Raw genomic sequence first — 27,001 nt, 5'->3', positions numbered from 1 at the left:
TTCTTAAAGATTTTTTTAATCTTTAAAAGGGTAGGAAGACATCATATTAAATGTACAGTGAGCTGTGGGTTAAATAAACCTCTGGAAATTTTTGTGAAAAGATAGACAACTTACTCTCTGGGGGATTTCTGAGTACAAACTTTTTTTTCTTCCTGCTTTTCACTCTAATTTTAAGGCTATCCATAGCAGGTTATCATGCTTTTAATATAAGCTTTCCCTATTACACAGCCACTTTTTAGAGGTACTTTAAAAGAAAAAGCAACTCCACTAAGATTTAGGGGCTTACGGGATATCTTGACAATATGGCATAGCTGAGGTCGGCTCTGAGACCACGCCACATAAAAGGTGTATGTCAGAGCAAAAGGGACTTAGCAGTAGAGATCACAGACTCCTGCCAACCTGTCTCCTGAGAAGAACTATATTGAGTTTGAAGTGAGTCTGTTCACACTCTTGTTGGCAACATATGGCAAAAGGGTAAGTAAGGATAACACTTGTTCATTCTTCAATCCAGCTATACAGACAATGTTCAAAAACAAGCATTAGTGGAGAAGCACAGGGAAACTTGATTTCCCCCTTGAGGACCTGGGGAGATAACATCCTTCTAGGATAACATCCTTCTAGGGCAAAATGGAATAAACAGAGTTTGTTGTACTATCTTGAGAATGGGAAGAATTTGATAATTCCAAAATCAGATGTGAGTTCAAAAGAAGGAGATAAAAGGTACTGGGCTCACATTTGTCATCATGATCGTGAACATTCTTTGTAAGAAACGGTAATAAATCTGATCACTTGATATGATATGCGGCAGACAGGCATATTTCTGTAGGAGCTTCTCATGAGTTCTCCATTTCAAGGAGGCTGCAGCTCGCTGCTCAGCGGCTGTGAGGGCTGGGATCAAGTCAGGCAGAGATGATAACTGAAAAAGAAAGCACATCAGAGGATTGATGATAATAAATCAACTGCAACATTCAGCCAAACTATTCAGTCTTACAACCTGAGGAGAGGAATATTCTCACTCCCTTGAGAACCTAGGAGGATCTCAGCTGCCCCAAGGAGGTAATTATCTGGCAAAATCAAATGTTTTAAAAAATGTGTAAGTAAAATTCATGTTTACAGAAAACAAAATTTTGAAAGAGAGAATAGGACTCAATCCTTTGAACTACAGTAAAATTGGTTCTATTTCACTGTTGGAAAATTTTGACCTTCTAGTTTCCTACTCTTCTGTCCACACCAGATGCTATTCTTGGAATAATAATTAATGCTAATAAAAACTGAAAATATGAATGTAAACTCCAAGGACAATAAATAAGAACCATGGTAATGGAAGAATTGTAGGGGAATTCACACTGTTGAAGCTCAAACAGACATTTACTAAGCACCTGCTATTACAGGGCAAGAACTACTTTAAATGTTTTCCGTACGTTCTCTCATTGATTCCCCACAACTCTGTAAAGTAAGATCATACTTATAACATTCAGGAATTTCTTTGATAATGGGATTTACCTTATTTTCTTGTACACTGCTTTCTCCACCAGTAGACATAAGTTCAAGGATTTCTGGAAGATGATCTATAAGAGCATCTAGTACCTTTTAATAGAGATATTGATTATTGTTACAGCAACTACTGTTTTTCTAATTTTAGATTAGCCTCATATGTCAATTTCTGTGCAGAAATAGTATTATTTACCAAACAACATTTGGGGAGTTTCTATTTTCCTACATTGCCATCTTCTTACTAGAACATCTCAGAAATATCATCAACTGCCTTGATCAAAACTACCTTTGAAAAGAGGTTAGTAGATATGCCTCTTGATATTGTTCATTTTAGATCTGAGACAGCTACTTCTATACAACCAATATGCTGAGAAACTGCCTCTCAACTTTTAAAAAGCAATTTATGTTGGATAACACCCTCAGCAATGTGTAAATATTGATGAGTTGAGCTTTGGCAAGCTAGTAGTCATTTGGATGAATAGGATATACTAAATGCAGCATCATAATAAAGTATTTCAAAGTTTCCACAAACTCCCCAAATATACTCCCCAAATAAGCTAGGAGAGAAAAAAGGCATAAAATGTGATATAAAATATGACTGCAATTGTATAAAACAAAAATCTTTCCATAGCAAAAAGATTTTTAAAAATATAACAAACAAACAGTAATTGGAACTAAAGGTGTCCTTTTTTGTCTACTTTTTGGCATTTCCTAAATTTTTCTCTTTTTTTAAAGGTTTTTATAATTTATTTGAGGGAGAGAGAGAGCACAACATGGGGAGGGTCAAAGGGAGAGGGAGAATCAGATTTCGCACTGAACAAGGAGTCCACCATAGGGCTTGATCCCAGGACCCGGAGATCATGACATGAGCTGAAGGCAGAACACTTAAATGACTGAGCACCCCCAGGCACCCCCTAAATTTTTCTTAATAAACAAACATACATATATGGTATTTTATGTATGTTTCTATGTATGTAAATACATATAATGTTTAAAGACATATATTAAATACATGTATTTAAACATATATATGGTATTATATCAATTTCCAGTCTATGATACAATGATACATTGTCTTGATGGTTTGGGGGCTAGTCTGCTGACAGACCTAATGCAATTCCTAAGAAGGGGGGGAGGCATTGATACATTCAGACTTAACATAAAGAAGTGAAAACCGAAGAGTAAGAAGATATTACCTCCAATGATTCATCTTGTAATAATGTTATTAGTTCTTTATGTATTAAATATACTCCAGAATTCAGAAGTTTAGATACCTAAAAAGGAGCAATAAAGTCTCTCAGATCTAAAACTATTAGACATCTAAAGGTTATAATAATTTTATAAAATACATGCCTGTTAGATGCTTCCTCTAAAAGGAAACTAGGTTACAACATAAATATGAAAATTAGATTTCTAAAAAAACAGTGCACAGAAAAACAGCTTTTTAATACTCTGGAGCATGGACACACAGGGTGGGAAAGTAAGTGCCCACGTGGGTGTATAAAGAACAAGATGGATTTATCTGAGTCACAATTTTCATATCACAAGCAATAAGTCCAAGGACATCTCTAGCTCATATTTTAAAGTCTTAACAGCAGCCAAGAGGGTCTTACAGGACATTGCAGGCATATAAGCATTCATCTCGGTTCAGTGCCTCCTAAAGAGGGGAAGCACTACAGAAGATCTGTGTGACACAGGGACGGGCGGGGGGGGGGGGGGGGGACACTCCTGAGCAAGCAAGACATCCAAGATTTTTCCCATCAAAGACTTTAATCAGCACAAGAGGAGCTGGAACTGTCTTATTTAGCTCCCCTGTGAACAGGTTTGTTTTATTTCCTCAAGTAAACTCAGAACCCACAATTGTAAATTCACCAGTTTCTACTTCACTTTTTTATTTCCTTTCTTTTTTTGTTTTTTTGGGGGGGAATTTGTTTTAGGGTTTTGGGCTTTGTTTTGTTTTACATACTGGGCCTCTGGGTAAGTTTTTATTTGAGGGGGGGAAGGCTTCCTGGATAAAGACAGAGTTTAAAAAAAACCTTTGTTCTACAGGGTTGTTTCTGACTTTTTCAAAATATTTTCAAAATAATATATTTCTGAAAAACAAGAATAAAGTTAGAACATAGTAATGTAAGTATCAGAATTTTATAGTAACACTGTGAGAAAAATTTAAACCCACTAGCGAATTTTCACTATTCTAGAGGATAAACCTAGACTAACAATCTATTTTGTGGAGTATCAATAATAGCCTACCTACATGGCCTGATTGAGAGAATATGGCAACTGGCCACCCAGCAAGGAACTATATCAACAATCTCCAAACTCACTTCTAACAGTGAAGTATTTTTAAGTACACATTTCAAGATGTTTATGTATAGGGTGTTAACATATTATGTCCACTATAAAACACAAATAGAAATGAAATATTAAGGGGATGAGATAAACATAAGTAAAAATTCTAATATTGTATTAATATTGTGTTCTCAGACACTAACCTTATGAAACCATCTCTAGAGACCATTCATCTAACAAATACAAGCACACACAACAACCAAGGCTAAATGCCCACTTAATGTAGAATGGAAACAGATATTTCACTCAGCTAGTCAGTGCCCTCTGTTGTTTCCCCTTCTCCAAAAACATATTTCTATAAGTATATTTACAAAGATGAGTTAATTGTGCAACATTGGAATTATTTTAATTATTATTTTAATTAACTACATCTTTTAAGGAAATATTTCCTAGTCTTAAGCAACATAATAATGATGCTATAGATACCTTGTACACTTTCACCTAATCTCATAATGCTCTGCTGTAGGAACACAGCAAGGAAGTGGCTGAAATCTTCTCACTGAGACTAAGAATAGATATTTCTTATAAAGAAAGGAAATAACTTATTATGCTATTTTATTTATAAAGATATATTTACATTTTAAAGTTGGTAAGTTATACTTTATACATGTTTACTGCACTAGAGCATACATATGCTTACTGGGATCATCTAAGACACATATCCAAATTTCAACCTCAAGTGTTACACAGTTAATCTGTCATAAAAGTTTAAATTCACTTTTGGCTCTTACATTACAGAGAGTTGTTGTAATAGCCGAACCTAACAGCTATGTTCATGAAACATGATCCATGTGCAGTAAAAATAATAAATTTAAATAATCTCTCAATTTTCCATTTATTCTTAAGGTCTTGAGTTTAGATGCAAAGTCAAGAATAAATATTGCAAAGCATATAAAAACTCATTTTACTTCCAAAGCTGCAACACCCATATTTACACCATAATCTCTGACTTAAAGTAAGCACTTAGTATAGATATATGGAGTGAACGGACTAATACATGATAAATTATTATAATATGCTTATGTAAATGAATTCCATAAACATATTAAGAGAATTATGGGAATCTTAACATTCAGGACTACAATACTAAAGACATATGGAGCCAATATCTTGTAATAAACCTTTATAAATGGAAGTGTACACAATATCAAAAAAAATCATCTAGCATATATGGGTGGAATTAACAACAAACGTAAAGTAGTATCACTTTTTCAGACTTACTTCATAAAAACAAATAGCAATAGTGTATCTGACTGGTACTTCAGGGTCGTGACAAAGGCAGAAGAATGTAGAATAGAGTTCCAGGTGGAAGTTTTTAGGATCAACAAAAACAATCATGGCCTGGTGGAGGTGGAAGGGAGAAGATGAATGGGAAGGAGAGAAAAACATGCATCAATACCCAATATTATAATCATTTCATTTATATTGAAATCATGTCCTCTGAATAATAATTTAGATAGAGATCATATTTAGAAGGTCCAGATGCATGCATATAGTTCTAATTTATACATAAAGACAAACATAAATTACACCAATATTACTTAGTACCTCCTGTATATGCCAGATATAAGGCTAATTAAGCAGCAGGTGTCAAATATGGCCACATTTTTAAATATTATCTATTCATATATTTTAAAGTTATAATCAAAATGTTTAGTCAGTTCAAATACATAATTTATTACCGGGAAGTTATAAGCACAGTTCTTCCGTACTGAAATATATTTCTTCTCCTGCTCCAGGATTTGGGGTGGAATCTGATTTTCATTGTGTCCATTTTCTTGTTGCAAACCCAATGTACAGAGTTTCTTATAAAACTCCAAAAATCTCAAGTGTTGATCTGGAGTAAAGATTCCTAAAAAAATGTAAAACTTGTGTTCAACATTCTAATTGAGAACAAAAACAAAGAGAAAAGCAAGGTACAATACATATATAATTGGAACCACATATTCAAATAAATGGCTAAAGATCATAAATAAAAGCAACAATGAGGAAAGAATACATATTATGAAGAAATCTAATGGATCTATTGTTTCACTTCATGTCAATTTTCACAATAACTTAATTTTGATAGTATAAACTATGCAATGCAAAAATTACAACTGCATTAATTTCTGCAGGATGTATCATACCACAGACCACTAACAAGCCACTACAATATATCAGGGTCATTAATGCTATTTATTTATCATAAATATTCTAAAATTGTTTGTAGAAAAGACATACATATGTTTCTGCAAAGAAGGTACTTAAAAACTTGATTTAAAAGATGGCAAAGTAAACTTGAAATATTTTTATCAATGGACTGATTCCACATTCATAAACTATGTTAGGGAGCTGGGAACTCACCATATATTGCAGTACTTATTTTCAACAGCCTGTTAAAAGTCTACAACATACATTTTTTAAAATGTTTTACTATGCCAGATGGTTGTAACTTAATTTATGCTTACATTATTATAGTAAGCTAAGAACTGGGTAATATGTTCAAGATGCCAGGTTGTGAGTATTATGTTAAATTCTAAGCTGAACTGCTCACATGATATATTAATTATTCAACAAATAGTTAATAAGGGTATATTTACTATGTACCAATAGTCAATTGAGCTTTTATCATATGTCAACTGATACATAAAAATAAAATATTCAGAAATTTAAAAGGCCAGGCCTACTTCATTCTGTCGCTATTCTTTCAAATAGGTTCTATTAGAGGAAAAGTCATTCTTAAATGTGTTCTAAATTATGCTATCAAAAATCTAAGGCCTCTTATGATTTCACACACTTAAAGGATAGGTTTTATAACTAGAGAGCTGAAATTTAATGGCTGGGGTAAAATAAAAAGGAAAAAATATTTTTTAAAAGATTTCATTTATTTATTCATGAGAGACACACAGAGAGAAGTAGAGACATAGGCAGAGGGAGTAGCAGGCTCCCTGCAGGGAACTTGATGTTCCCAGGACCCTGAGATTATGACCTGAGCCAAAGGCAGATGTACAACCACTGAGCTACCCAGGTGCCCCCAAAAAGGAAAAAAAATATCTATAATCTTAAAATTCTTAATATATATCATACCATATAGTCCATGGCATAGTTTTCCTAAATGGAAAGATAAGGAAATAAGAATTGATTCATCTGCTTTGAAAGATTTTTCACAAAATGATTTCACTAAGGGAAGTATGGTTTGACTCCTGTCATCTGGAAAACAAAACAAAAGACTTTAGATCTAGTTACCCACACAAGTAGAATTAAGACATACACAGATTCCAGAAAGAAAAATTACTCTGTTAGCCATACAGTAACAGAAAATATCTGCCAGCATTGGTGGGGGAGGTGTGGGAGAAGCAGCACTGAGAAGAGAGTTGAGATCATCAAAAATTTTAATGCCAGATGGAGGGGCTCAGACTTTCGGTGAGCCTGTTTACTGAATTTCTTCACCTTGACTTCTTAGAAGACCCTTCCTTAAGAAGTTAATTGATTTTTTTTAAAATTAGGCTCCATACCCAGCATAGAGCCCAATGCAGGCTTGAATTCACAACCCAGAAGCAAAGATGTGTCCACATGAAGATGTACCTGTATCAAATACGTCAAGTAGATTAACCAAAGTTTCAAAAGCTGCAAGCCGTACACTGCTGCCTTCATCCCTAGAGAGTTCTATTAGTTCAGGGAGCACCACGCTTTTTGTAAGTTCTGTCCTGCACAGTGAGCAACAGAAGAAAATAAATCAATTCAGTAAACTATAACAAGAACTTATTAAGAACAAATCATGGTGCCAGGTGCTGTAGAAAATAGGAAAAATCAAAAAGACATAGCTCCTGCTCCCCAGAAGCTTCCAATCTGGATAAAAAGCATGATAAGAAACATTAACAGTAATTGTATAATTACTTAAACAATTCTAGCTCCACCAGGATAATATTATTACCTACAGAGATCCTAATGACTAGAAGTATATTAAACTTTATAAATTTTAACATGGTTTTCCATTTTAAGCAACCAGTCAATGATCTGGACTAATTAGAAAAACTTTACAGCAGTGATTATAGAAACCTTAATAAAATCTTTTTATCTAGATTTAAAGGGTTAAAGAATTTTTTCATTCACTCCAAATATATTATTACAGGAACTAATTTCTATATAGCAGAATGATATATGATACCAGATGCTTCCTCTAAAAGAACAAGACACAATGTACATGCTTTCAGGGGATATACAACATTTATAATACAGTCACAAATGGTTCTTATTCAAGACTTTAAGATTCTGCTTATTCACCATGATAAGACGTTATTACAATGACATACACTGATAGAGGAGACGCATATAAGGTAGCCAGCTTTCTTGACCACTTGATTGAAGATGGTATGAATTATAATTTGATAGAGTACAAGAAAGTCAATAGGAGCTGCAGAAAACCTTAAATTCAGGGCAGAGCACAAAGACTCTAAGACATCCCTGCCAAGCAGAAGTTTCTGTGATGATGGAAATGTTTATAATATGTAGAGTAGCTACATGTGGCTCCTGAGCATTTAAAATAAGGTCAGTATAACTGAGGAACTGAAGTTTTAATTTTATTATACTTAATTTAAATAGCCAAACATGGCTAGTGGCTACCACACTGGACAGCAGAGCTCTAAGGACTTGAGTGAGCAGAGGGCCAAAAACTGTTTTTAAGAAATTAATCTATGAAAGGAGGTAACATGGTCAAAAGGTACAAACTTTCAGTTACTAATAAGGCATGGGAATGAAATGTATAGCATAGTGACTAGAGTTAACAATACTGTGTTGCATATTTGAAAGTTCCTAAAACAATAAATCTTGAAAGTCCTCACCATAAGAAAAAACTATTCTGTAACTATGTGATAGGTGATGACTAGACTTAACTATGATAATCATTTTACAATGTGTACAAATATCAAATCTTTATGCACGTGAAACTAATATGTCAATTATACCTCAAAAAAAATTTTCTTCTAAATAGTACTTATTCTTCAATATAAAATACTCATGCGAGATTTTGAGTAAATTGCCAGGAAAATCACCAATACCCATTTCTTTAGCAATAGGCTAAGAGAAGGGGAAGAAAAAGAAGTGGATCTAGATCACAAATACAGGTGTTAGCATGACCAGTAGTTCAACATTTATCAAACATAGGAGGAAGTAGACAGAGGAGGTGAAGAAGGAGAAAAGATAAGAATACATTCTGGCCCAAAGGTCACAAAAATTTATTTCATACAAATCTTCCTCAAAAGTGTTTGTATACCACTGAAAACCTTGAATTTATTAAGAATGAAAGACAGTCGTTTAAGATTTCATTCCATTATTTCCATTTAATTATTTCCATTCAATCTTTCAACAGACTTTTCTTTTCTCCCCAAAAGTGGTACACTGATGCAATCCCAACTATCTAAGTGTTAAAGATAATCAGAAGCAAGAGGTCTTTAATAAACTGTATAATGATTTCTTGATGCTAAAAAGGCAAAGAGAATAAAATCAAATCTGTATTGCATTAGTGGTTAACAGGGACATTTCAATTTCAACCTACCAACACAGATGAGGATTTCTCATTTCCAACTCTGATAAAGCCACTAAAAACTACTGTACTATGTATTAAAATAGCATATTTTATGTTCATTATCAAAAATTTAAAAACATAAGCAGTATAAAAATTAAAATGACCTATAGCCCTCTACTTCAAGAAACTTTGAAAGTTTCTGATAATGTATGGCCTTCCAGACTTCAATCCTGTTCATATTATATAACATCCTCTTTGGGCTTCAGCTTCCCCATCTGTAAAAAAGGAATAACGATACTATCCATCCAACAGATGGTTGTGAGGATATAAATAAAGTTCATCTATGTGAAACACTTAGAACAATATCTCACACAGAGTAAATATTATCTAAGTGTATACTTGTTATTTATAAACTTTAATATAAACTAGTTCCTTAGACTCATCTCTAAAAATGGAATATAGGTAAAAGATAAGCAAACTTTTTTCCTATGTTGTAGAACTCAAAAGGACTCTAAGTTTATGTTTCTCCCAGTAGGAGGTGAAGATGTTCTGTAGGCCTTTGCTAACACTTAAACATTTATCATTAACTTTTCAAATTTCATTGGCAAAAGTAGCATCCCTATTGTTTTTGTAAATATCACATACTATTCAATAGTTGTCTACTTGACTACATCTCTTATCAAACTCTAAGCACCTGGAAGACAGGTGCTTTTTCACTATTACATATATAGATAGATATAGACATAGACATACATAGACATAGATATTTTAAGATCTTTATTTATTCATGAGAGACACAGAGAGAGAGGCAGAGACATAGGCAGAGCAGAAAGCAGGCTCTCCACAAGGACCCCAACAAGGGACTCGATCCCGGGACCCCAGATCATGCCCTGAGCTGAAGGCAGAAGCTCAGCCACTGAGCCACCCAGGTGTCCCTACATCCCCCATATTTAATCCAGTGCTTACGATAGACGCTCTATATATATGCATTCAATAAGTACATCTCTCCACAACTAATGAGGTTGAATAATGAAGTTGAATCTGTTTATTAGACATTTGTATTTCTTCTTTATGAAGTATATATTTGTTTTCTTTGCCCATTTGTCACATTATAAAAGTTATGTGGAAATAAGGCATCATGGCAGACCCACACATGTAAATTACAAATATTCTCTCTCAGTTCCTCTAAACAAACTGGATTATAGCTGAGTAACTTTTTCAGGAAATAGATACGGGTTGTACACTGCCTATGATGATATATTTATGAGAGTATCTTTTTCTTTTTTTTTTTTAATTTTTATTTATTTATAATAGAGAGAGAGAGAGAGAGAGAGAGGGGGGCAGAGACACAGTCAGAGGGAGAAGCAGGCTCCATGCACTGGGAGCCCGATGTGGGATTCGATCCCGGGTCTCCAGGATCGCGCCCTGGGCCAAAGGCAGGCACCAAACCGCTGCGCCACCCAGGGATCCCGAGAGTATCTTTTTCTTAACCTTACATGTAAACTCCAGCCCGGTTTGGGCAGAATTCTAGGTCATTATCCTTTCTACTAAAAACTCTTCTGGCATTTAAGTGTTCGGAACAAAAATCAGGACAGCCTGATCCTATTATTTGCGTAGAAGTCCAGTTTTATTAGTCAATAAATATAACCTCCAGTTACAATATAACCTTTTCATGATGTCAGAAGGGGAGAGGTGTGTAAAATACAGGGTGAGGGATAACAAGATGGATGAAATAAGCAAGCTTGCCCAGAGAGCCAACCCGCAATTCTGGAGTCTTGCTGAGTGATAACAAATCTACCCAGGTGCTGGCTATGTCATCTGATGGTGGTTTATCTCCTCAAGCTAGATACTGATGAAGATGATCCTGACTGAGTTCAATGGTTGGCCAGGACAGCAACAGCAATTTAAGGAAACTTCTCATTTGTTTGTTCCTTTTCCACTGGCCTATATTAAGAAGCCTACCTAGGCTTAAAGAAATACTGGGGAACCTAATCATCCCCATCTCTTTGTTAAGAAGATGAAGTTGCCTCTAGTGTTCTTGCTTAGCCCACCTCTACATGGCTCCCCTTCATCAATGACCTTCTAATCTTTTTTTTTTTATTTTTTATTTATTTATGATAGTCATACAGAGAGAGAGAGAGAGAGAGAGAGAGGCAGAGACACAGGCAGAGGGAGAAGCAGGCTCCATGCACCGGGAGCCCGACGTGGGATTCGATCCCGGGTCTCCAGGATCGCGCCCTGGGCCAAAGGCAGGCGCCAAACCGCTGCTCCACCCAGGGATCCCAATGACCTTCTAATCTGACAAAAGACAAAAATTATGGGCAGAGGACAAGAACCAATCATCAATCCCATTATATCTGAATTCTACAATCTGCTTCTGACAAAGGTAAATTGTGGGTCTGCTTTTTATCACTCAGTTTGTATTTATCATATAGCATATGCTGGTTTATTTCCCTTAACATACTGATTTTGAGATGTACCCATGATGTTATATTGCATGTATCAGTAGTACATTTCTTTTTCTTGCTAAATATGTTCACTGTATGAACATAACCACATTTTATTTTTCCCTTCACCTATTGTTAGACATTTAGATTGTTCCAGTTTGGGCTATTATAAACAAAACTGCAATAAACATGTATATATAATCTAATTCTTGTTGAGGACATGTATTTTCACTTCTTTGCATAAATAATTAAAAGTAGAATGGCTAGGTCATAAAGGAGATGTTTAACTTTTTAAGTAAATGCCAATCAGCAATATTACATCATGTCAGATTGGAAAGCTGTTGATTTGATTATATTCAGGAATTGATAATTTTCAAATCAGTCTTTATGTATATGGTGTGAGGTGAGGATCAATATTCACTGTTTCATGAATATCCAGTTATCCCACTACTGGGTTTCAAAAAGATTTTCCTCCCTGAACTGCTCTGGCACTCTGCTGAAAGTCAACTGGCTACATATATGTGGGTTTATTTCTGGACTCTTTTCCATTCCATTGATCTAAATTTTTGTATATATCCTAAAACATCTTTAAATCCATTTATTAGTCCTAACCATTTTGTAAATTACTGAGAACTTTCTACGTAAATGATGATGTCATCTGTAAGTAGTCATCCTTTTACTTCTTCCTTTCAGATCTTTAAATCTTTAAGGTTTTTGTTCTCTTGCCTTATTTCAATAGCTAAAACCTCCAGTACAGTGTGGAATAGAATTGAAAAAACTATCCTTGACTAGTTCTTACCTTAAAGGAAAAGCATTCAATACCTACCATGAACTATAATGTTAGCCATAGGGTTTTCACATATGCCGTATATCAGATTGAGGAAGTTCACTTCACTCCTAGCTTCCTGAAAGTTTTTATCTTGAATGGATATTGAATTTTGTCAGATATTCATAACGGGGCCATTTTTCAGGTTATCTTATTTGCTGTGTCACCAGAATTAGAAGTGTTGATCGACTTCTTCAAAAGTATGTTCTTCCTTTCCAATCTGGATGCTGAGGGAAGGTTCTTCCCCTCTAACACTAAAGGATCTTTTTGTAGATCCCACATTTGTGGGTTTTTTTCTCTTTAGTCACCCCTGTACTAGGTCCATTCCATACAGTTGTTTTTCTATAAACAAATGTGCGTGACCTCTTCATTATACTATTCATTATACTATTCTGAAAACTGTCCTCTTTGACCCTAAGCTGTGCACAACCCATAGCTAGCCTTCTAGTGTTGTGCAGCCTTTATTTCATATGGCTATGCTAGCTTGACAAGAATCTCATAATTTTGCTTCCTGATTATCTTATTAATGAATAACAGTTTCTGGTGCTCATTGCTGATTAAAGTGGTCAGTAATTGTTCCCTTGCCAGCCACAGCAAATAGAGAATTACAAACCCAGATCTGTACTGTTCTTGGGCCTCTTCCCAAGGAAGGTTTTGCCGTAGAACACAATTTCCAGTGCAGTAGTGAGCAGCCTCTCTCTTAAATCAGTAGCCATCTCTGAAATATCTCTTCCCACCTCCTTTTACCCATCTCAGGGATTCTTCTATCCTTGAATTAGGAAATTCTTGTTTGTGGTTATCAGATCTTATCAACAGTCCTGATTTCCAATGCCAAAAGAAAAAAAAAAACAGAACAGTGTACCTATCTTTAGTTTTATGTATTTATCAAAGGGATAATAAAGAATATGAATTAGATCTTAGTCGTATTCAGCCAATATACCATGAAAGTCCTATGATTATGTTCTAATAGTATGTGAGAATTCAAAAGTGAATGAATATGCATTTAATCAGGTAAATTAGTTTCTTAAATGAATTCTAAGTTAACAAGCCAGGTAGATTGTAGTTTTGCTTTTTGTAAATTAATCTTTAAGCAATAATGCTATATTATTCAGAAGACTAACTGAAACACACTTGACCAGGCTGAGCTTTTTAGGGTTTTTTGTTTTTAAAGATTTTATTTCTTTATTTTAGGGCAATATAGAGAGTGTGAGCTGGAGGAAGAACAGAGGGAGCGAGTGAATCCCAAGCAGACTCCCCACTGAGCATGGAGCCTGATGAAGGGCTTAATCTCAGGACTCTAAGATCATGACCTGGTCTGAAATCAAGAGTCGGACACAACCGACTGAGCCACCCAGGCACCCCACTGATCAGGCTGTTTTTAACAGTGGTAAAATGTCAGATGACAAAAAATGAATACCAAAAGACAACAGCATATTCTCCTGATAGGTTCTGATCCTGGTTAAGGAACACAGAATTGGGCAAAACTGAATTATTTATGGTCCACAATGATCCAGAGTCACCCTAGCCTTTGAAGATTTATCAGAAAGAAGCTGGTTCTGAAATCAAAATTAAAGAAATGATTACTCTGTTGAAATGTTAAGCTTCCTGCACACTTAAATCCAACTCAGCAAATTGGACAAGACAGAGGACCTGAATCTGTGTGACATTCTGAAGCCATTCTAAAGCCTTAAATGCTGGTCCCCAATTTTTTTATTAACAATTGTGCAAATGGCAACAACCTGATTGTCCTTGCTTGTGAAACAAAGAACCAGGTGAAAACAGCGCAACTTCTACTAAAAATGAGAGGTCTGATGTTTTTTGTATCAATTTAGGTTCTTTTAAAAGAAACCATTTCCCAAAATGTTTCTTAGATAAAATTTCCTTTAATCTACTTTGACACAAGATCAGTTTTTATGGATGAAGAGAAAAGACTATCTGCCCTATGTGTCTCTTCCCCGAGCTTCACATATCCAAAAGACAAGAAAAGCAACATAATAGGCAGTGGAATCGAGAATTGTACAGGAAACAAAGACTTCCACTGAGTAATCCCATCTGAGATTACCCAATAATATGCTGCTAGCCCAAAGAAGAGCTACTGTAATAGTGCAAACATGCTTTATATCAGGACATTTTCCCTTCCTGAATCTGGGATGTTTACTAAACAACTTAAGGTGAAAAAGAAATTAACGTGAAGTAAATCTAATAAGCATTTTACTTTAATCTCTTTTAATCCAGACACATTAGTAGGTACTTGTTACGATCACTTTTAAAGATCATATAAAGTTTAGCCTTTCAACAGCACACTCTCATGGAACACAGGAACAGAATATGCATATGAAAATCCAGAAATAAGAATATGACATAAGGAATTGAAAGTATACTTACCCAATGCCCTGAGCTATGTTTTCTAATTGCCGACACATACAAGACCGAACTTCATATTCTACATCTTGACACAGTGATTTTACCAGAGGAAGTATTTCTCTTTTAATGCTTAGAAGGGAAGAAAAGGAATATGCAAATGGGTGTTTTAGAATACTTAAAATTTTCAAATAATTATCATCAAAATCTTAGCTTAATAACAACAAATATACCTTAATAGAAAGCTTTATAGTTTACAAGGTATTTTTACATATGTCATCCCATTTGGATGTTATCTTTTGTTACTTGTAAATTATATATATGTCTGGGTCTTTTTAAAGTAATGGTTAATTTTGGATTGACAGTTAAACAGCTAAGATGAAAGGTTATAGGCAAATGGAATGTCTAACAACCATCAACCAAAATATGCTTCAATTTTATATTTTACTCTTATGTCATAATTATACAACATTCCTTTCTTTCCACTTGGTATTTATCATCTGGGCAGAGAATAGCTTCTCCATAGAAATCTCAAAATAGGTAAGTTATTCAAAATAATAAATTCATAACAATAATGGAAGAAATCAGAAAGTCCATCTTTAGGTCAGCTTTGAACAATTTTTGAAGTCTATATAATATATATATATATTCTATATATAGAATGCTCATTTTATGCTCAAAACTACACTAGGTGTGTGACAGATAAGACTAAGATGAGAAATAGAAAAAAATTTAACCATATTGATTTTGAAACACCATGAGATCAGAGGAAATGCACCTGAACAAGTAGACTTCCAAGAATTCTATAAAGTTAAAATAGCTAAGCTTGTATGCAGTATGGAACGATAGAAGTCTAATATAATTGTTAATCATATGACCATCATACATTTTAAATCAATTTAATTGAATAAAGTAGACAAAAATTATATACAAATACTCACGTATGGGCATCAAATTTGTTGGTCAATTTTCCTAAAATTTTACAACTAACTAAACGAGACTGGACTGTTTGGGAAAGCTGTGCCTTGGAAACAAGTGGGTTCAAAATCTAAAGAGAAAAGATTTAGAGAACAAATTCACAAAGTTTTATATATTCTTACCACTAATGTCAGCTATTTTCCTCAAGGAATATTTTAAGGTCCCAAATGTTTTTAAGGAACCTGAATTAAAATGTAAGGTTGCTCATAACCTGAATCACCTTGTTTGCCTCTGGCTTGTTAAGGTAAAGGTGATGATAAATTACATAATTAAATACCAATCAGGCACATAAAAACTGAATTAAAGCTTATGGTGAATTCGGCAGTGATCTGTATGCATGTAAAGTATTGTTGGGAAATGTACATTTTCAAAAGAAAAAAAGCAAATTATCACATAGTCTGAAATTTATTTTTATTCCATATAAATTTTTTATATTGATCCTAAATGGATACAAAACAATATAGCTTCAAATAGATTCTACTAAGTACTTCTGTCATTTGGATGCAGTTCTGATACTGTATTATGCAATGCTGGGCACTAAAAAATGCAACGGCATGACAGACTGTGAAGAACTATGAAGATCCAATCCTGATTCTGGCCTCCATTCTTTAATCTGTCCATGTAATCTTGCTATTTCTGGTCCCATGCTGCTCATCTATGAAAATGGAAATTAGAATATGCTGTACCAGCACTGGGTGTTATATAAGACTGATGAATCACTGACATCTACCTCTGAAACCAATAATGCATTATATGCTAATTAACTGAATTTAAATAACAAATGCAATTTTAATAATAATATGTCACACCAAGAACCTTCCAAGTTCTAAAACTCTAGGACTCTAATAAAAAAGTCAACTGGTTTTTTACCTCTCAAAAAAGTAGCCAGAAATGCTGAATACATAATGATAACTGTAATTTAAAACTTGAAGATGTGAAATAAACTGTGCATTAAAAATCACATAAAATAATATATGGCATTCTAGAGTAAAAACTGCAATCTACTATATAGCACTCTTCAAAAAATATAAATAACTATGTCAACATTAAATACAACACTTAAATATGTGTAATCATCTAGATGTTTGGCATTAAGTTTACAAACAGTCTCATAGCTGGGTAAATCTTCCATTTTCAAACAAGTATTCTGGCACTAAGATAGGACCACAAACCATATGTGGGCAAAGTAGGACAAAAACACTGTACGAAGTATATAGAGGACATTTCACTGACAATTACTTTTTTCAACCATGATATATTTGAAAAGAATATTGGGATGCTGTTCAAAGAATGAAAAATCATTTCATTAGAGAAGAAATTTCCTTTCTAATTTTCTCATTCCTTCATTTTAATTTACTAAAACTTTTAGCGATAGGTATAATGAACTGTGTTAAAAGTTTAAGAACAAACAATAAATTAGTAAAAATACTGGCAACAAACATAACAAAAGATTGACAACCTTGACAAACAGCATGTATAAACAGTGATCAAAGGATATGATCAGACAATTCCAAAAGAATAGAATTGACATAAATATATGAAAAAATGTTCAACAGCATAATAATAAAAAAATTCCAATTAAAATATAATTCAATTTTTTGGCCCAGAAAAACTAAATTGGAACACTACTGGGGCACCTGGGTAGCTCAATCAGTTAAGTGTCTGCCTTTGTCTCAGCACATGATCCTGGGGTCCTGGGATCAAGCCCTGTGTCTGGCTCCCTGATCAGTGGGGAGTCTGCTTCTCCCTCTCTCTCTGACTTTCTCCCTCTGACCCTCACCCTTGCCTATGCTCTCACTTTGTCTCTCTCAAATGAATAAGTAAAAAAAAAAAAAAATCTAAATAAGTAAATAAAATTGGAACACTATTGTTAAGGTCTAGGGAAACAGGAATTTTCACATATTGCTAGTAAGAGTCTTAAGAATATGAAAATCCTCTACTAATTCTACTTTTCTGGAATCTACAATTAAGAAAATCATCCAAAAAACTTAAAAAGCTCTACTGAGATGCTCATTAATGCCTTATTTATAACAAAATACTGAAAACAGGCTTAAATGTTTAACAAGTAAAATATTTTATATATACTACTAAGGAGTTTAAAATAACAGAAAAATAATGCTAAGTGAAAAATTACCATATGCAAATTCAACATGATTACTAATATGGCAAACAAAAAAGGTGTGTAGGGAAAAAATCTGAAATGATATTTCAGATTTTAGGTTAAGTCCGGAACCATGATTTTTCTTCCTACTATTTTCTGTATTACTCATATTTTTATAATGAACATGCATTGCTTTCAGAGTAGAAAATAAACTTATTTTCTTTTTAAATATTTTTTTAAAGAAAACAAAAAACCTTAGAGTGACTCACTTAATAGTATCTACTAAAAAAAAAAATTAAAAGTATTACCTCATGTCTTAGGGTTTCTTTGGGCAATACTTCTATCACAGACAGAAGAGTCTCAAGCCATGCATTGCTGACACCTGATTGACACAGAAAAAAAAAAAGTGCCAAATTAAATGCCCACAAATTTTGTTTCAACTCAGTCATTAAGTTACAACAATATTTAATGATAAAATGGGATTATTATTTTTATCAGTATTTGAAGAAGTTCCCCTATTTTTTTTTCCTTAGCCAACATCTAGAAAACATTTATATCTTTAAAAATAATATGGGGGGGGAGTACCTTTCAGCCAAAATGTGTATTTTTTGCTGTAGAATAATACTATACACACAAATATTGTAAAATTCAAAAATTCTAAGAAGAAAGTATAGATCATAAGACGAATTAATGAGATGAGTCTTCCGCTTTTAAGGACACTGAACTTTGCGGGTTTTGTAAGGAAAGAGCCATGGCTGATTTAAGTCACACTAATGATTAACTCTTGGGCAGCATGGCCTCAGTCAGTAATCCTCATCAGGCTAACAAGATTCAAAAAACATCACAGCCACATCCAAGACACAATGAATAGGTAAAGAATGAAGCACACCAGGCTGCTGACCTGTGTCCCTGTGCTCCAGATGTAGCAGGATGACTTGGAGAAAGGAGTGGGCATATGTATGAACTGACACTGATTCTTCCTGTAGAATGGTCAGGAACGACACTGCAGCTGTTAACTGCATTTCCACTCCTGCAACATGCAGGACTTCCTGCATAATCAGAAAGAGTTTGCTATTACTGAGATGAGAGATCAGAAACTCTTAAGCTTTTAAAAATCCAAGGTCAGAGAAACCAAACAAAGTTATATTTCACAAAATATCTCTATATGACCTTTAAGGATATGTACTTTCTATTATTACCTTAAGAAAACTATATTAATCTGTTCCTTATTAATTTGTTACACCACAGAAAAGTTTAAATGTCTTAGGCATTTATGAAATAAAATAAGATTCCATTGCTTTTTAAAATGAAAATTATAAATATAGATAAACCTCTAAATAATACAGTAAAGATTTTTGATAGATTTCTATTTCTATTTTTGCTATTTGTATTGTACAGTTTGCCACCATACCTAGAGCAAGGTCAGACAATCACATGTATTTTCATTACTTGTATTTCTGATTCAAAATATAAACATATGCATTCTACTATAAAAAAGGAATACACTTAAGATTGTGCAAATGTATTTTCCCCTTGAAACCATGATGAGCACGTAAATTACCATGCAGTAAACTTCTTAAAAGAAATTTTTAAAATATAAGAATGTTTCTAAAAATTATATTCATAGCCATCTCCATTCACTTTTTAAAAAATTTAACATATACTCAAAGTTAAAAACTACATGAGATTAGTTTTCAACACATCAAAAAGTAAAAAAGAAAATCTTTCATATAAACCTCATCAAAGATATTACCTCGACTTCTCTAGGAGAGTGTATGTATGTGTGTGTGTGTGTGTGTGTGTGTGTGTGTGTGTGTTTGTAACATAAAGGTAGCTAAAAGCATTACCTTGCTTAATCAGTTATGTCAATTAGGGGAATTTCCTTTAATGCTTATTTTGTAACTAACATAATAAAGTTGGTAGAACATGAAACTTGCAGCCATAAAACAAAGTTTCGTATCTGTGACCTTAAGAAAATTAATCTCTCTGTATTTTTTCCTCTTCTATAAAATGTTACTTGTAATACCATCTTCTCAGAGATTTAAACCATTTAAGCAGAACTTTTACGACTTAGTAACTTGTGCAAACTCAGCATTTAAATAATGACCACTGGCCGGATCCACCGGTCTCCTCTACATGAGACCATCTAATAGGAATCTCATCCTGTCCACACTTGAACCAACCTTTCCCCAAAACCTGCTCCTCTTCCAATCTTCACCTCAGTAAATGCTGAACAACAACCTTCTCCTTTCAGTCACTGGCCCCAAAACTCTGAGGCCAGTCTTTAGCTCCTCTCAGACCCTCACTCACCACAGATGGCCAACCGATCCTGCGACAGAGTCTGACCACTTGCCACCTCCACCACCACCACCCTGTTCCAAGCCACCATCACCACCAGCCTGAATTATCCCAGTAACTTGTTAACTAGTCGCCATATCTTCCTCTCTACTGACTAGTTCCTAGAGAGTAGCCAGAGATATTCTTATAAAAATAAATCAGATCACAGCACTTTTCAGCTCAACACCCTCCAGGGTCTTTCCATCCCACACACAGTAAAAGCCAGTCCTTTCAATGACTTCCCAGATCTGTTCCCACTTTCCACTTTTCCCAGATTTCCACATGATTGGCTCCCTGATTTCTCCCAAGCCTCTATTCAAGCATTACCTTTCCAAGGAGCTCCTCCTTGATGACCTGATTTTATACTGAAAGCCACTCCCTGGCTCCAGCTCTCACTAGCTCCTTTATATCATAGGTGTATTATCTCCACCATCCAACATGATCATGTGCTTATGGTCCATCTCCCACATCTAAACATGAACTTCAGGACTGCAAGAGTTCCTGGCTGTTGTGCTCACAGCTGTACCCTGCCTCCTAGCACACAGCAGGCATTCAGTAAGTAACTGCCAGATGACTATCTCTCATCCTTCCACCTAAACGTTCTGCTCTTGATGCTCTCTCCCTTCACATATATTTTCCACATCTCCTAAAAGGTGGCCTCAAGAGATTTTGAGTTGAGTCCTAAAGATTAGGGATTGGTAGAATTAGACACAAGGCAAAACAAAAATGGATCCATACAAATGCACTCAATCCTCTGTCATGTCAATAAGATGTTCCTGCTATCTTCTTCCCCAGCATCTCTGCAACCATGATGCATACCAAGTACCCAGACTTCTTGATTCATATGGTGGCACCATGACCAGTCATTATTCCAGGAGATAACATGTTTATTATTCTATAGCTAAAGAAACAGACTTGGAGTTGTCGATATTCTGCTGAAGGTCAGCAAGCCAGTGACTGGCAACTCTTAAAACTTTCTGCCTGATGCCAGAGCTAAGTACTGAATTCTTCCTCGTGGATTCTGTACTTCCATTCATCATTTATTAAGGCATGGCTTAAAGCAATCCCAATCCTTCATGTGGTAGTACGGGAGATCAGATGGTGGCTTCACTGTAGCAAATGTTTAAGCAGCATGGTTAATTCCCAGAAACCCCTACCACATGTTCAGACTTTTGTATCACACACACAAGTGTACTTTTACAAAGTTTTTCAACCAACAGTCAATTACATATCTTAAGAGTTCTTGGCTGAAAGAAAAAGAGAAGGAATGATAGGTGTAAAGCAAAAGCAGCAAATAGTCTCTGAAATCAGCCTTCCCATATCTCCCTGTTTTAAAAGCAAACATCTCTTCCACACTAACCATTCTGGATTTGGAAAACACTCTTAAAAGATTTGATGTGGCCAATATACATCACTTACGGGTTGTAGAACACACAGCTTTTATTTAGAAACAGAAAGTACTTTGCAGGAAATATTAAAATATATTGTGAGGGCCACAGTGTACATTCCGGTTCACATGAGTCTGCTGTTTTAAGTTCCAAGAGATGTAATTCTGCCCCCTTTTAAGTCATTAGAGTCTTGGGTTTTGTACGTATGCAAACTTTATGCAAAAGAAGAACATGAGAAGCTCTCCAACTTCATATCTTCTTACTGCATTACTTAGTCTTGACTCCCGCAGCAACATTTGCCCCAACTATTTTGCATTTAATTTTCGAAAAATCCTCAAGTCTTATCAGGATTTGGGTTTTTCTCCTGTTGTGCTGACTTCAACATCTGGGACTGTCCACTGTTAAGAAACCAGCACAGACTAAGAGATTTTATCACTGCTAAAAATCAACTGATTTCTAAACATATTTTTCTGAAAAATAATACGATAAGAGTTTGACACTTACCAGTAAGTGTTCTCCTCCACAGAGTCACACCCTCTGGACAAACATAGTGAGATCCATACTCTCTGGGTAAATAAGTGTGCATCCTCATGGACCTTGGAAGACACTGAAAAGGAAATTCTTCTATTGCTTAAGTGCATGCCTTAATGCCAGTTATGCTCCTCATACTATTGTATGGCTGGCATTCCAACCTGAATTCCTCAAAAATGAAATGAGACATTTTATAAATGAGTACATGGTACATCTTCACAAATTTAAAAAATGACTCCCACTCAAGGAAGGAGAATGTCCTAGACACTTCTCTTTAAATTCATTCTGTAGTTAGCATGAATAGCACAAGAGAGCGTTTTGTGAAACAACATAATACAGTCCTTGCCTAGAGGGCAACTACTCTGTCTCCAATAAACTCACATTGTATACATCAGGAAGATATTTCTTTTTACAATACCAACATAGAGAAGCATTGAATAAATCACTGGTGTATTCTACAAGAACAAATATTTTGGATTCACATATTTGGAAATATATTTACAACAAATGGTGCTGGCTAAAGGTAAAGGAGCCCAACATTACAAAGTCTCTGTATATTTCTAGAGAGAATGTCATCAATTGTTTTGAAGTTAAATAATAGGAATTTAAATGGTAAAACACTGAAGACTTGGGACATTTAAAATATCTGGGGTTTTGAGGGTCATAATCATGAGAACTTTTAGTGACTAACAGTAAACAGCTCTTTTCACTATAAAATGGTAATATTTATAGGACTTTAAAACTGCGTTAAATACGAATAATTGGAACATGCCAATTCAGATACCTTTAACAATGCACTATACGTCTTTTTTTTTTTCTATCACTGACTGCCATGCTCTACACTAAAATAAAGGGTGGGGAAAACTAGTTAAGAACCCTGAAAGTCAAAATCTGAGAGAGAAAATGGTAAAATAAAGTGGAGACAGGAACAGGAATAAAAGGGATGTGTTTCACCCTTCTTGAAATCTGTTTTTCAGTGATTAGCAAGGTTCATGAGGAGGTACACATAACAATATCCCAAAAATCTCTTTCCATAAAGGAAATATCAATGCCAGCAGTAACTCTCATATCACTACTATAGACATGCTTCAGATGAAGTATCCTTCCGTGGAAAATTATGACAACACCAAACAAAGAAATATATTTCACAACAATGGTTTTAAAACTGATCTTCTAATTGGACCACTCTGCCAAGCCATTTTTACATAGAATAAATTAGAATCATGTAATCTCACAATTTAGGCCTAGAATGTAAATAAAGATCTATATACTACTGCAAAGAAAAGATGTACTTATCAAAGAAATATTCATTTACTGGATACAGTACTGTCAGTAACAATGTCAAAAGATCCACTGTAACTATATTTAATTAATTGAATATATTTTGATAAAAATATGAACTGTTTTCTTGGAGGGAGGAAGCTGCACTGGGAAGTGGCAAACGTCTATAAGCAGGTAGAAATAGGGTTTTCTTTCTTGTCAGTCTATCCTAATTTAGTCCCTTCTGATCTTTCTTTAAAGTAGCCCCATGAAGATCTAATTCTGATAATATAATTTTAATTTTATTCACAACTGTTTATTAAGCATCACACTAAGTTTTCTGGGAAACTGGAGACAAGCCAAAACGTTGTGCCCCTACCTTTGAGAGACTCCTGTTGCTTCTATACATTCAAACATTTAACAAATATTTAGTGACATCCAAGGCACCATGCCAGGCACTGGAGACTTAGCCATGAGCTGGACTAGCATGTTAATATACCTGTTACTACTATAGTTAAAACTGTGAAAAGAGCTAAGGATGAGAAGCACAGACAGTGTAAGGACATCTAACAGGTGACCTGATTTCTTCTAGGGAGATGGGATCACTGAGAAGTGACAACTGACCTGTGCAAAGAGAAAGAGATAATTAGACAAAAGCTGGGATAAAGACAGGTCGGAAAGCAAGAAGAGTGAAAAAGCAAGCACTCTCAGCAATGAGAAGTAAGAAGGAGCTTGGTGGATTCAGAAACTGAAAGATCAGTATGCCTAGAGCAGACTGAGAGGAAGGGCTGAGGCTACTAAAGTAGAAAGAGCCCCAATTATGCAAGACTTTAGATGCATTCAGCAAGAGAATACTCAAATGGTAGTCTTAAATGCTTTGAAATAGCAATGTTGACTATAAAGATGAAAGTGAGTCAGCAAGTAGTGAGGTAAGATGGAAGTGGAGGGAGGTGGTGGGCAGGGATCACTTGCAAAGCTATCCCCCTCAATCGAGTGAACCCTCAAAGCAGCTTGGTTGAGGATGGAGGTGGTGTGGTTGGAGAGATGGAATGATTCCACAGAATATTTAAGGCATAACATAAACAGGACTGCATAAGCGAGTGATAAAAGAAGAGACAGTATCAAGAGTGACTCCCAAAATTCCACCTTGAAAACCAGGGGGTTAGCAGTGTTACATACTAGGACAGGGGACACTGGAGGAGCCCCATGTGGCACAGGGACACAGCCAGAGCTGAGTTTTGAGCTTGTCAACTCTAAGAGGCCTCTGAGCCATCCAAGTCGAGCTTACAAAGAGAACATTATCACTTACAGATCTGATGCTCCGAAAGGTTTCTGTAAATAGAGAATTTACATAGAATAGATGCAATTTATGTGGACAATATATAAAGACTTGGGTGGCAATGAGACGGCCCATACAGAAACAGACTTAAGTGGAGATCTGCTACTGTTAACACAATTTCACCCCAACAAAAGAACTTAGTTGAAGAACTCAAAGTTTAAATAAAGAGATCCATCACAAATGCTTTTAGCAGAATATTTAAAGTGCTAGGTTATTCCTAACACATCATTAGAAAACAATCAATTGTTCTCTGTGGGGGTAAGGGTGAAGGCAGGTCATGGTGCAGGGTATATTGCAGATATACAAACAGAAACATTTTGGGTTACTATTCCAAGATTAAACCAAGAAGAGTAAAATGAAAGGGAACTTTGTAATGACAGACTAGATCAATCTAATCAGCTCTCCTGATGAGGATAGTATGCAAAAAAACTGGACAAAATACAAAATTCATCTGCATAAAGGCATATGGAAACTAACAAGGTTACCCAGCCAAAACTATCCATCCTAGATTACTTATCACTGGGATAATTACCCATCCAAGACCTAAGAGACAATGGCACTCTAGGAAGGTAAGCATGTAATTTGGAAGCTGTTTTTCCTCTGGGGCCACTTGCTAATTCTAGAAAAGGTTCCTGAGAGGCTGAGAGGTTAAGCGACTGCTTGAGTCTCATGGAGGCCCCAGTAAGAATCCTGGGATAAGACAAGGGTGATCCTGAAGCTGACTGGCATTTGCAGGATAGGCAGCCCAGCTTCAAACCATCCAATGCCTGACCCTGGATTAGCGGAGACTTCATTGTTAGTGCAATTAAGTGGCTCCCAGAAGAAAATACATTCCTTTCTAGAGAAAGATATCACTCTAGGACTCAATCTATTTCTACAAACAATTTATCAAGCACAAGATCAAACACACAATTAATAATGACTGCAGGCACACGAAGAGATAAGGTAAGATGAATGAGAACCAGAAGAAGCCACAGAAAACAGAAATGCACCAAAAAATTCTGTGGGTATTGGTGTTATCTGACGTATATGTGGCTCAAGTGGACGTGGGAGATTTTTAAAAGAGCTAATCAGAAATTCTATATTGGAAAAGTATAATAATCAAAATCAGTTTAGACACAAATGAATTGGTGAATTGAACTATGGGTCAGGATAAATCAGACTGAGTCACAAAAAGAAAACAATGGAAAAAGAAGGTAAAAGACATAGAAGATACCATGAAAGGTCTAATATAAGCGAAATTTGAGTCATAGAAGAGCAGAGAGAGAGTTAGGCAGGATATTAGAAAAATGTGTGAAATGATAATGGTCAGGGATTTTTAGTGCAAATATTCTAACAAGTATATAGATTTATTTGCATGTATCTAAAGACTAATGAGACTGAGCACCTTTGCTTATGCATAGTGGCCATCCACAAATCTTCTTTGAACAGATATTTCACTATTAGTGAAATATCTGTTCAAATTTTTGCCCATTTTTAAAAATTGGTTACCCCTCCCCCTTTTTCCTGAGTTTGGAGAGTTGTTTATGTATTCTGAACACATGTCCTTTATCAGATATGTGATCCCTCAGTATTTTCTCCCATCCTACGGTCTTCTCTTTTCATTCTCTTGACAGTGTCTTCTGAAGAGCAGAAGCTTAAATTTTTCATGAGATCAAATATATCAACTTTTTCTTCTATGGATCATGCTTTTAGTGTCATATGTATGAAATCTCTGACCGACCCAAAGACACAAAGATTTTCTTGTTTTCTCCTAGAATTTTTTAATAATTTTAGTGTTTAAATTTATGATCTACTTTGAGTTAAATTTTTGTACACGGTGTGAGGTGTGGATTTTTTTCCCCATTAATCCAGTGCCATTTTTTGAAAAGACTATCATCTCTGTGCCAAACTGCCCTTGCACCTGTGCTGAAATCCACTAGCAATGTGGGATTTATATTTCTTCTGTATGCATCCCACAGATTTGTCTTTGTATAATTATTACATAGTCTTAGTTGCTGTAGGTGTACATTATATTTTGAAATCAGGCAGTTAAAGCCCTCCAACTTTGCTTCTCTTTTTCAAAGTTGTTTTGACTATTTTTG

The 27,001-nt window shown here is 35.1% G+C and overlaps 1 protein-coding gene across 8 annotated transcripts in view; it reads right to left on the bottom strand.

The window, feature by feature from the left end:
- Window positions 1-27,001, bottom strand: part of PPP4R4 (protein phosphatase 4 regulatory subunit 4) — a 98,703-nt gene that overhangs the window by 28,736 nt on the left and 42,966 nt on the right. For 4 of the 8 annotated variants that reach the window (XM_072839783.1, XM_072839781.1, XM_072839785.1 and 1 more), the window contains 11 exons: window positions 18,964-19,111; window positions 18,371-18,444; window positions 15,925-16,031; window positions 15,008-15,115; window positions 7,411-7,532; window positions 6,913-7,035; window positions 5,526-5,695; window positions 5,065-5,184; window positions 2,691-2,768; window positions 1,504-1,587; window positions 734-916 (listed from right to left, as the gene is read on the bottom strand). In XM_072839783.1, coding sequence (XP_072695884.1) covers window positions 734-916; window positions 1,504-1,587; window positions 2,691-2,768; window positions 5,065-5,184; window positions 5,526-5,695; window positions 6,913-7,035; window positions 7,411-7,532; window positions 15,008-15,115; window positions 15,925-16,031; window positions 18,371-18,444; window positions 18,964-19,111 — 1,317 coding nt within the window. Of the gene's footprint in view, window positions 1-733; window positions 917-1,503; window positions 1,588-2,690; window positions 2,769-5,064; window positions 5,185-5,525; window positions 5,696-6,912; window positions 7,036-7,410; window positions 7,533-15,007; window positions 15,116-15,924; window positions 16,032-18,370; window positions 18,445-18,963; window positions 19,112-22,291; window positions 22,395-27,001 lie in introns of those variants that run through there. The other 4 variants (XM_072839782.1, XM_072839787.1, XM_072839788.1 and 1 more) reach the window with 3 other exon arrangements.

Source organism: Canis lupus, chromosome 9 (genome assembly GCF_048164855.1).
Source record: "Canis lupus baileyi chromosome 9, mCanLup2.hap1, whole genome shotgun sequence".
Classification (NCBI taxonomy): domain Eukaryota; kingdom Metazoa; phylum Chordata; class Mammalia; order Carnivora; family Canidae; genus Canis; species Canis lupus.
The sequence above is the reverse complement of the archived record's forward strand: the minus strand, read 5'-3'. Positions and strand labels throughout refer to the sequence as shown.